The sequence below is a fragment of the Halichoeres trimaculatus genome, unplaced genomic scaffold (assembly GCF_033239565.1).
Source record: "Halichoeres trimaculatus isolate MK-OKI-2021-1 unplaced genomic scaffold, fHalTri1.1 fHalTri1_scaffold_13, whole genome shotgun sequence".
In the NCBI taxonomy this organism is placed as follows: domain Eukaryota; kingdom Metazoa; phylum Chordata; class Actinopteri; order Labriformes; family Labridae; genus Halichoeres; species Halichoeres trimaculatus.
The window spans coordinates 21,740,075-21,752,391 of record NW_027437191.1 but is presented as its reverse complement, the minus strand read 5'-3'; the positions used below and the strand labels follow the sequence as shown (position 1 = coordinate 21,752,391).

Genomic DNA, 12,317 nt, shown 5'->3' with positions numbered 1-12,317 from the left:
TTCTTGGCCATATTTTGTTGTCACATTGCTTCTTTAGGCATGCAGATACACTGGCAGTGTGGCAGAGAATATAAATTTGGAAGAAAACTTGCAGCAAAAATAAGACTCAGCTGCTTCCTACAAGTCCAAACTGCAGAGTGGGATCATCTCCAGGTTGTCTGAGATGTCTTGCTTGTTTGTGTTGCTTGTTCAGAATTAATTCCTACTTCTGTCTCGTTGAGTCTCTAATGGGACACATACATAACAAGGGTGTATAGCTGACGCATCTTATAGTCTCATTGTTGTGGTGTTTGCATTTGTGTTGTGGCTTTTGAATTCTGTTGTGGCTTTTGAATTCTGTTGTGGCTTTTGAATTCTGTTGTGGCTGTTGCAAATCAGCTGACACCTAATGGCCACCATAGTTTTGTATTATAATTTGTTGAATTACGTTGGTCAGGTTGTTTTTTGTCATGTAGTATTGAGCTGTATCACACTGTATCCTAGTGTGGAATATGTGTTTTTATCATATCTTGTTGAGTCGTTTCATATTGTGTTGTGTTGTGTTGTATGGTGTTGTCTTGTATCCTGTATCAAGTGTCATGCTACAGTGTCATACCAAGTCTAATTGTAATGTTTCACATCATACTGTAGAGTATTATGTATTGTTTCGTTTTCCATTTTGTCATATTGTATTCTGTCATGTTGTCGCTTATCATTAAAAAAAAATTACGCTACCAAAAGTGGGATCTTAATATATTCAGTTTCTGGCACATAGCTCTCCTTATGATTTCAGTTATTGTTGAAAAAACTCTTCATTGTACAAAGTATGTTAAGATAAAGCTGCTTTTATGTCTGAGATTCAGACATGGGTCAAAACTGACTAAGTGGAAGGCAGTGGAGTTGACAGAGGGATGATATTTGTTGAAAGTCTAAAAAATTTTTTCCTTGAACTTTCTGGGAATCATCTTTAAAGGGACTAACCTCAAGTTATATAAATGATAACTGGTCAGACTGCATTCATGTGCAAGTGTCTCACAGCAAGTTGTCTGACAACTCTGGAGCATCTGTTCACACTTGTGAGCACAATACCCAATGCTACATGGTGTTAAAGGATGAGCTGTAAAACTGGATTCAAGAATGTCTCTGGAAAAGTAAGTATGAGTAGATTCACTGTGCTGAGTGTGTAAGCGTGCATATTTGAGTGCACGTGGCTTTTCATACACTCCCACAGCAGGTTGCATACCTTGGACCTTAGTACGCATGAGAAAAATAAGGAAAACAACTTTTTGACCCTATCTGTATTTCTCAAAAGTAAACACACACACACACACACACACACACACACACACACACACACACACACACACACACACACACACACACACACACACACACACACATTTACACAAACACTCAGCAGCTTCATGCCATTGCTGCGACCTTGAGACTGAAGATGAACATGCATATCTCTCACACACAGACCCCAAATGGTTTCTGTGTGTGTGTGTGTGTGTGTGTGTGTGTGTGTGTGTGTGTGTGTGTGTGTGTGTGTGTGTGTGTGTATGAGAGAGAGATTGTGTGTGTGTGTGTGTGTGTGTGTGTGTGTGTGTGTGTGTGTGTGTGTGTGTGTGTGTGTGTGTGTGTGTGTGTCTGCCTGGATATCAGCACAGAGCTTTTCCAGTGCTGTTTTTTTATTTTATTTTATTTTTATTCATTTATTTATCTATTTTTACAAAAGAAACCATTCTCTCTTTCCCCAAACACAGAATATCTTAGTGTTGGAAAGAACTAGACAAACTCACTTTTTGTAACTTTAACTGGAGAACTGCAGACTGGAAAACATGATCTTGGATGCGAGTCAGTCATAGGTCAAAAACATGAGAACTTGAGACTTGACTGCGATGAAGCTTGAACTCTCTTATGACTGAAAGTTAAAACTTTTTTTTCACTGCGGGTATAAAGAAAAAACAATGCAGGCTGCGGGTAACTGGACTTCTACTTTTGACACTCCTTTGTGTCTATGTTTATTCTGCTGAAGTAAGCCAGAGTCATGGCTAAAATACACTGGATGCGTCTGCAGTGAGTCTCCATTCTGTTAAAAAAAAATCCAAGAGATTTTATTCAAATTAATGTGTCAACTCACATAGGAAACATTTTGTTGCAGTACGTCTGTGTGGCTGGTCCATTGTGTTGGGGGTAGTACGCAGCCATCCTATAATTGAGAGACGCGGAGCAGTGATGCACAAATTCAGCGCAGAGAAGATTGAGCGGGACAGGAAGTCGTGACCGGAAACTACCTAAAAACACCCAGTGACTTTCAAAATAAACAGACCATGTCAAAATCAGTTCGTATTTAGCTTGACTATGATGATAAATGGACATAACCAGCGGAGCCCAGGAGTCAACATGTTTAAAGTTTTACACCCCAAAATAAATGAAGAGAGAGACTTATCAATAGAGTGGGAAGCACAGGAACTCCTAGGTGTCGTGACTCCAGCTGTCTGTCAGCTATGCAACTTGTCAGACTGAACACGCAGCCGGCATTAAGTTGACAAACGCAGTCCAGTCACAGTGCAATGGAGTTGCACTGGGTGTCTGGTGTATTTCAGGCGTAAAGCCTCTGTGTAACCTACTATACACATTGAAACTGAGACTCACCAGAAACGGATAAATGGACTGAGATGAAACACAGAATGACATTATCTTAGGAACTTCATCTATTGAAAAAGTCTAAATGTGCTTTTCAACTGCAGGAACTAGTGTCTTAAATAAATTCCAGGCAATAATTTTATCCCTAGAAACAGCCTGGGGAGTAGTACTTTTTAGTTGTCCAGGAACTTTTGGGGATGCAGCCCGCAAACTAAATGTTTGCAGCCACAGTGTTCTTAATAACAAGAAACAATCCATCTGCAGAGCAATAAAGCACGATCAAGCCAGCACAGGCTTCATGCTAAGAGGCTAACTGAAGTGCTGCACATCACTCCGCCAGCTTATCTTCTCCCTCTATGGTGCCTTCTTTGCTTAATAGCATTCGTTGCTGACTTACTGCCCTCTACCGGCCTGGTGGTTTGATGCACTTACATAGATCATTTCTACACATTTCGGTGGCTTGATTTGCAAAATCTATATCAGACTTTGGGCCTCTGTTGCTCAAAGTTGCATACCAAATACCATTTCAAACATTATCTTACTTTGGGAAATTTAGATTGTGGTTGCTTTTAAATGAGACCCAAAAACATCTTTTTACAAAAGGGTGAATTCTCAGAATGATTCAACAATTTAATTTGGTAAGTTAGTTTTTAAAGGATGTGCTAGTTCAAATTTGAAAGAGCTACTTCTTTGAAAGGATGTAATATCCGCCATTACTTAGCGAAGGTTGAACCATTTTGAAAAATTAATTGATGTTTCTATCAAAGTGTGAATAATTTGAGATAAAATCAAAAGAGCTGACCTCTAGCACTGTCTGCCTCTCATCTTTTATTGTCCTCTTACAGCACCCATAGAAAATACCGCCAAGTGTTCGTTTCTAGGGTCAATGAAACGTTCTGTTCACACAAAAAGATCTGGGAGTACTCATCTAGTTTAATCATTCAGTTTCTTTGTGGTTTGTCACATTTCAGTGTGAAAGTCAAACTCTTGTGTCACAACATTTACTGTTCAACAAGGCCACATACAAAACAGGAAGGACACCACGAGGTTTAAGGTACAAACTGATGGTTTTCACACTTTTTCTTCAGAATGAGTTCTCTAAAAGTACCTGAACTGAGAGAACCAAGCTGCTCTTGACTTTTTTATGTCAAACAGAGAGTGTGACAGACGGACAGAAGAGGAGGAGGAGGAAGTTGTCCTGCTTTAACTGGTGCGAACAAAATAACAAGAGAGTGTCAGTGCTGTCAATCAGGCGATGGCGAGAAGAAGTAGGAGAGGTACAGAGCTGTGCGAATGGTTAATATAGATATCCTCAGTTGCCTGAAAGAGATAAATGCTTTATAGAGTGGTTCAACTGTTATTGACCTTTACCATGAATTAGTTGTGAGTGAAGGTGACATTTGCTTTGACAAAAGCTTCAGGAGACATTGACGTGTATGAATACTTCACTTATAGCAAAACTTTTCAAAGAAATCAGTTTTATCTTAACCTTTTGAACCCTGACAATAACAGACTAACCACTCCATTCTTGAGTCCAAGTTTTGATCACAGTCAGACAAACTCATAAAATCCACACCAGTATGTGAACTCTGAAAATATGAAGCATGAGGTTATGACCATTGACAGGAAGAAAGAAAAAGTGGGGATAAAGAGAATGGAAAACACAAAATCCTCTTCAGCAGTCCATCACAGGGCAGACTCTGGGTTGCACGTTGAGCCTCTAAATTGCATTTAGCCGCAGGTGAGCTTCAGTAAAAGCTGTGACAGGTTAGATTGCTAAAAATTGTCTGCATGGGAACAACGCCCCTGCATCAGGGTCAAAATGAGGTCAAAACCACTGACCAAAAAAAAAAAACAGGAAAAACACAACATGTAAGCTGGCAGTCCATCTCTAGCAGAGAGATTTTTCCAGGTGGACTAACTTTCAGTCTGTTATTACACACTGATGACTACCTGCCGTGTTGTGATCTGCTGTTTTTTGCCACCTGAAGCCAGATAGGAGCTGCAACATGATCGTTTTGTTTGATGTGAGGAGTAAAAAAAAATAGTGGGAGAGATAAAAACATCTCCAAATCACTGAAGACCAGAAATCCACACAGGGAAAGACAATGTTCGGTTTAAAGGCTGCGGAGAGAAATACAAAAGGCAGGGAAAAGGCTTTCATGTTTCCACATGAAGAATAACAGTACTGGCTTTATCCCTGAAATATACTTCAGCACACATCAATCTGACGATTTAAGGCTACATGTACAAGAAAGTATGCATCCAAAAACTACAGCAATTTGTTTTGAAACAAAATGATATATTAAACAATGAAAGCCATCCAACCAATCAGAGAAGACGTACCCCAGCAGCATTATTGACAGTTTAAACAGCATTAGGAGCCTCCTTGGACCAGGTAATGATTGCAGCAGTCGTTTAGAGTAAACGGCTGATTGAGTTTGGTTTAAATTTTCACCTCTGGATGTTTAAGTGCTATTGGAGGGGGAGGGAGGATACTCTTTTTTAGTAATGTGCAAGCTACTGCTACAGACCTAGTGCACTTATACAAACAACTCTCTCATAGACATCCAATTTTCTCTATATATTAAAACATATTAAAATTAGGAGTTTGCCCCTTTTTGTCTCACACCGCCTCAATAAAGCTGGGTTGCGTTTGGTATTTCCAACATGGCATCAAATGATCATAGGCTTCAAAACTCTGAATCAGAAACAAATGTGTGATGTCTCAGAGATTACATCCAGGTGTTATACAGTCAAAAGCAGGGGTCTCCAGCAGGTAGTTGGCGAGCTACCGGTAGCTTGCAGACCCTCAATGAGTAGCTCAGCAAGCAAATGAAAAATGTGAAAACATAATAAAAGAATAAGGAAGAAAACACAAATAATCAACACAAACTTTTTATATCTCTACTTTAATCCAGCTTCCCCTCTCCCACTCCATGAAGAAAATCACATTAGTGTTTATGACTCCTTTACCTGTCCTAATGAACAGTAGCTAGAGTGTGGACTGAGAAGCTGGCAGCTATTGTTTTCGAATATGGATGGAATTATTGTTACATATTCGGATTTTATTCTTCTTATATACTAAAGTTAGTATACTTTTGGATATAAACCATGAGTGAACTGGGTGCATTGTAAAAAAAAAAATAATAATAACAATAAATAAAACAGACAAACTCAACGCTCTGGTTGACAACATGCAGTTCAAACATTGTATTAAAGATAAGCCTGTAACAAGGGGCAAAATATGTACCCGTTATGAATAAGAATAAACAATTTAGAGCTACTTCTAAAAGCTAGAAAAAAAAGCAGCTCTTGTCTTTAAAAAAGTTTGGGGATCCCTGGTCTAAAGGAATGACCCAGACTCACCATCAGGCCTCTGAAATTCAAAATGAAGTTTGAATAAAACATGTTGTGCCTTCAACTGGTCTTATGACAGTTTCAGACACACCCTCTGTAAATCACAAAGGGTGTGTCTAAAACTGATTGAAGAAATTACTTTGTTGTAGAAACAGACATCCTTCAAAAAAAAAAATTGTCCATGAAACAAAAACCCATGCAGTATCCTCTCTGGGTTGAAAGCAAAGGTACGCTCAGATGATTTCAGCCTACTGTACTCAAACCTGCAGATGTAAGAGCTTCCTGCATCAATGCATATAAAAGTGTGGCATGACAGCCGTGTGCGCCAGAAAATAGCTGCAAATAACAACCTGGAACCTGCAACTTCAGCAAACAGGAGGGTGAGTATACACTGCTGTCTGTAATAGCAGGGTACAAACACAGTGTTACAAAAGCAAATTCACATTTTGAAGGAGAGAGGAGGCTTCAGAGGGATTTTATGATGACAGAACACCCAGGTTTTATTTTCAGGACACCTACAGATCCAAGGCAGATGCTTAGATTTGCTGCTCAAGCAGAAAGGAACAAGTAATGATTAGCACACATGATGGTCTGTGTAGAGACCAGAGTTTGCCTCTTTGTTTATCACTGTCTCCGTCAGGTAGAAACTTGGGAGAGGACATTTTTCACGGCTTTCATGCTGGAAAAGTGGCACTAAAAGAGGTAAACACACATGTAGTCTCTTTTTTTGTATATTCCCATCCAGAACACGCATTTTCAGCCCCAGCTGTGCGCCAAATCAAAACATGTATTTTGTCTTTTGGCAGGCCTGTCATGATGTCATCTTGCCTCCCTTTGACACACACGGCTGTCATCATCGCAGGCAGATGGTGAAATATGGGCAAATGATTTGTTTTGAATTCTACTAGGAGCAGAGAGGAACCAGTGCAAACACGAGCAAGTTACCTAGTGTAACACAAACCCTCACATAAGCCTACAGGAAAGGTGTTAAATGTACTAAACACAGCCTTTCAGTGATTCATTTTATGGTCTTAAACCAAGGATGTTAAGGGCATCCTTGAACCACACATTGAAGTGATGTAATTCAGTTTCTGACAGAACAGTTCATTCAACAAATAAAACTGAAAGTGAAGTTCACAGTCCAGCAGCAGTCCACAAGGTCTCCTTTAAATCAAAAGGAAGTGCCTTCTGGCGGTACATCTTGATGATGCTGCACATCCTGACGCTGCTCTGGTTTGTGTCTTTGAAACAGTTTGATTTTTGTCCTTAAGAACTCTGCTTTCTCTCAGTTTAATCCTTCTGTGCAATAAATGAGAAAAGCAGACATTTCAACCAGAAAAACCATCATCCAGTAATAGAACAACTTAAACCGATGAGTATCATACTGTTTTCAAAGCGCATAGCCAGGTGCTTTGGGAGCCATTAAAACATGACACATTGAGCCCCAACACTTCAGCACATTTTGGAATATAACTTTTCTGAGGCATTTGGGGTCAATAAAGATGTTTGGTTGATTCAGTTATTTACTGCTTTATGAGCTTTATTGAAATAGTTCTGCAAGTCAACTGAATGGACAAAGGGGCCCCAGAGCTGGGCATAAATCTATACCAGTATGTGAACCTAAAAATTCAGATTCTGTTTGTCACAAGAGCACATCAGGAAAAGATGATTGACTGTGAAGTTGGATTTCTTTCCACTCTGTAAATTTAAGTCCAATCATACTCTTTTTAAACAGAGCTGGTGCTAGTGCCAGTCTCAGGCTGGTGCCCGACTCAGCACCACTTCTTTGTGTTTCCACAGCCAAAGCTCCGGCTCTAGGTGCTAAAAGCTGGTGCTCAGCAAGGACCAGCTTCTTGCTGGGCCAGAGCAAAGTACCAATTACATCAGGGGCCAGAGCCAGGGTTACCGTGACCCACGATTGGCAGAATCGCCCACTTTTTGTTGGAGTTATTCATTCAAAACTTGATATGGAGGTAAAGCAACAGTGCATGCATACGATGAGCTCCTCTATTGTTGCTTTGTGGGCTTCCATAATGTTCAGGTGTCCTTGGGTAAATGGCTAAGTATGCGGTGACATAGTGATATTTAACGGTGATGCAATGACATGGCCCCAACTTGGCTTCAACTAAGCACTTGCACTAGCACCTGGTTCTTTGGATGGAAAAGAGCATCAATGGTGTCCATGGTTGGTGATGGTGTTGGATGTGTGTGTGTGAATGTATGCGTGCGCGTGTGTGTGTGTGTGTGTGTGTGTGTGTGTGTGTGTGTGTGTGTGTGTGTGTGTGTGTGTGTGTGTGTGTGTGTGTGTGTGTGTGTGGGTGGGGGGGTGGGGGGGTGGGGGGGGCTTTTTTTTTTGGTCCCTTTTGAGACCAAAAAAAAGCCCAATAAAGTGTCCCCCTGGTTGGCAAAACACACTAAGGACACGGTCACACTGGCCATCCAAAACGTGCCGTGCTTAAGCACGATTGCCCACCTGCAGCGCCGATCCCCAGCTGGAGAGTACGGCCAGCGGTCACACTACCCCAATATGAACCAGACTTTAGCGGGTATCAGACACACGCATGGCCCGCCTTCGTCATCGTGAAGCGTTTGTTTACATGAAGCGCGATCTCATCAGAGTCAGCACAATGAGATACAGAGAGCACTGCTACAACTTATTGGACTTATATTAAGTCGTTTTCGCCCGACACAGCCCCCTAACACCCCCGCTTTGTTTAAAATGACTGTCGAGCCGGATGCCAGAAGCCGCAGCTGTCAAACAATAGCATGACGCTTTAGCAGCTTACCCCGCTAATAAATCCAACAAAGAAGAAAAACGCGACACAGTCAACAAAGAGCACAGATGGAAGACATGCTGCATTTCGTCCTCTCTGTGATTGACATGTAGCTCTCCATTACAAAGTGCAATCAAGCTTTGTTTCAGAGAAGTCTGTGTGCCGCCAGGAGAAATGCAGCCGCTGTCGGGGTAAGTGATGATTCTTTTGACCAATCAACGGTCTGCAGTGTGTTGCTCCACCTTCTGAGAGCGGATCGGTTCAGTATGGCACACATAGGAAAGGGTCCCAAAAAAGTAAGCCGGCTCGTCTCGGTTTTTAGGGATCCGTCCCGGGATAAGTCAGTGGAAACGCCGCCAAATGCACGCCGTACTGAGACGAACCGAACCGGTCTGCTTGGTGGAAACGCAGCTTAGAAAAAAAATCACCCCTTGTATATAATGTGTTGATAATTGAATTAACGTTTTAGACCCAAGGTGCTTTTTGAACCAGGTTGTAAATATATTTCTAATGCTGCACAAGTCTGTTTTTTGGCTTGATATGTACATGGTAATCAGTCTTTCTGCAGCCAGCCTCATGTGGACTCTCTATGAACAGCGTTGTATACAAAATGAAATAACATACTAAATTTAGATTGTTCCATTTGTTCTTGAGCTGCTAGATAGTCCTGTATATTTACAGAACCTGCTGCTCAGCTGCTAATTTTGTTTTCCTCCCATTTGGTGCTGACAGGTGCCATAAAGTGGGTTTTTAGGGCTTTTATTGTAAACAGCTTCCTGCTGTGGTCAAAACAATATTATGAAAGTGAAATCTAAGAGTAAACACAAGTCTCTGACAGCTGAGTCTCAAGTTTAAAGAATCCATAAAGATATTTTTCCTTTGTCTTCAACACTTGGAGTTCCAAAGCTTCAGATGCCTCAGAGAAGAATTTTTCAAGGTTCTTCATGAGCAAGCATTTACATGTTTTGCCAGTACACTGTATTATTATTATTATTATTATTATTATTATTATTATTATTATTATTATCATTATTATTATATTATCAGCTAATGGGTTTTGCACATTTTTGTGGTTCGTTTTGAAAATTTATGTCATATTTTGCAGTCTTAAAGTAGACATTGTGGTCAGTGATTGAGTGGTGACGTGCACAGACTTTTTAAAGGGCAGGAGCAAAAAGAAAAGGAAAACAAGGCACAATCAGTCACAACCAGCCCAGAGAGCAGTTTAGTGTGTTTTGCTAACCAAGAGGATACTTCACTGTGGGTTTTGGTTCCAAAGAGAGCACTCACCTTAGCATGTGTTTTTCAAGAATTGGGCCATGAAGGGGGATGACTGCCCCTTGTGCACACTACTAAAATATAATGCAGTTGAAATAAAAAAAAAAAAAAAACAAGTAAAAGAAATTATCTACAACTTAATGAATCAATCCAGCTCATAATTTTTCACATAGCACCTTTTATACATTCAAACATACGGTTCAGAGTACTTCGCAGAAGAATTAAATCAGCAAAATAATATCAATACAATGAGATTAGATCATCATCATCGTCTTTATTGGCAGACTCATTCAAACAGACAAAAACGTGATCAATATAAAGAGACAACTGTACCTGTGTCGCCATAAAAATGGATGGTATTGCACAGAACTATGACTGAGATTTCTCAACATCATGTTGATGAACTTCTGAGAACCCTTCAACCAGCACATGAATTTGAATATTAATTTCCTCACAATAACTCACTTGCAGTGGTCCATCAAGGTTTTTTAAACAGTATTTTCATGGAGTCATTATGCAACTTTGAGCTTTTGTAAGTTTGCCTTTTTAAATTTTAGATCAACTAATAAGATGAATATCATAAAATGAACTAGAAAAGCACTCAGAGAGCTCTGCCAAGCATCTTGTGATTGTCCCACAACACTTCAGTCCTACTTTTTTGTTATACTACCTTTCAGCAGACTGTCTGCTACAAGTTGGTGTTAGTAGCAGGTTTGTACGATAATTTGTTACCTGGCAGTGTTGAATTATGATAACCCAGTACATAATTCGTATCCCGGATCTTAGTATCCAGAATATTGGCAGGATCTGGAAGGCACTTTTATATCTTTCAGAAATTATTGTGACCTTGTCTTGTATTGTTTAGCAAAGCAATTGGACCATTTTTTGTGGAGTTATATACTCATATGGTGAAAACGGCCCGATCTCACAATGATAAAGAATCCTTTTATAAAGTCTAGACTGTGATCCGGATCACCACCAAAATGTAATCACTTCTTCCTTATCCCATTTTGAACTTTTCCTGAAAATTCCATCAAGATCCGTTTGTTACTTTTTGAGTTATGTTGTTCACAGACAAGCAAACTCCCCAAAACATTACCTCCTTGGTGAAGGTAATAACATGAATTAAAATGAAATGAAATAAGGTAAAGTTGATTTGGTAATCAAAATACAAGAGTTCAAAAAAGGCTAAAAAGAAATTAATAAACTAATTATATTAAATAAAAGATTTTTTAAAAAGTGCCTCAAAACTTGGGGGGGAAACATTTATTTAACATTGTGTTCATCAGACATATGTTTTTATTCTTTGTCTGAACATAATTACAATTAAAAATGCTTTTATTTTCAAAATACAGTGTATAAAGTTCATATAGGTCTAAATACTGCCTGAATTGCAGTTTGATACTGTCACACAGTTAGTTAGTTATTTGATTGTTGTTGTTCTGCTCCATCACTGACGGGAAACGTTTTTGAACACGTGAGAATGAATCCGTTGAAATAATATTTTGGACGAAGGTTATGTTTTGAAACCTGAACAGGAAATGCGGGTTTTGTCACTTATTTTTGTAAGTCCCTGTTTTTTTTTTTCTCCCTTTCAATCAACTCCTGCCTCGTGACGTCACACACTCTCTCCGCTCTCCCTCCCTCCCTCGCGCACTCGCCGACTCTCGCTTGCTGCGCTCCCTCACTCTCCGCGTGAAACAAAGTCGTGTCCGCGAGAGAGAAACCGGAGCACGGAGAGAATGGGGCGGCTGAATTCACAACAACAGGAGGAATAATATCGAAAAAAGACAACATTAAAGAAGACGGAGGTGAAGACGGAGAGACTCGGAGGAGGAAGAAAACTTTTAACGGGGAGAGAAAAACTGTTACGGACTCAACGAACGGCCACGTTTGAAACATGGATACACTTTTCTCTGTATTCCCGGGACTCCTCTTCCTCTTTCTCCTCTCGACCGTTGGAAATGTGTCCGCTCAGATACCCACAGGTAAGCCCGGAAAGAGGAGACAGTATATGGATGTAAACTGATGTACTGTGCGCTGAAATGAAACTTTGGACCACATTTTCCTTCTGTGTTCGCGTGTGAATTCCTGACAGGTGTGTTGAGGTGTTGTGGAAAAGTTCACCACTGTGCTCAAACATGCTCCCTCGCGCTGGTGTTGAAGATTTTGGTGCTGATTTGTACCAATTGGTGCTTTTTTCCCCCTCACTGTCGAAATGTGGACGTTTCTTACGGTGCGCCCGAGCTGAGATCCGAGCTCTCCCAGCTTGTGTGA

The 12,317-nt window shown here is 40.3% G+C and overlaps 1 protein-coding gene across 17 annotated transcripts in view; it reads left to right on the top strand.

Moving 5' to 3' along the window:
- Nucleotides 1-11,706: 11,706 nt before the first annotated feature.
- ptprk (protein tyrosine phosphatase receptor type K) overlaps nt 11,707-12,317 on the top strand; it is a 142,327-nt gene continuing 141,716 nt past the window's right edge. For 10 of the 17 annotated variants that reach the window (XM_074684885.1, XM_074684884.1, XM_074684881.1 and 7 more), the window contains exon 1: nt 11,708-12,028. In XM_074684885.1, the coding sequence (XP_074540986.1) occupies nt 11,941-12,028 (88 nt within the window). In that variant the 5' untranslated portion in view covers nt 11,708-11,940. Of the gene's footprint in view, nt 12,029-12,317 lie in introns of all 17 variants that reach the window. The other 7 variants (XM_074684872.1, XM_074684874.1, XM_074684870.1 and 4 more) reach the window with 1 other exon arrangement.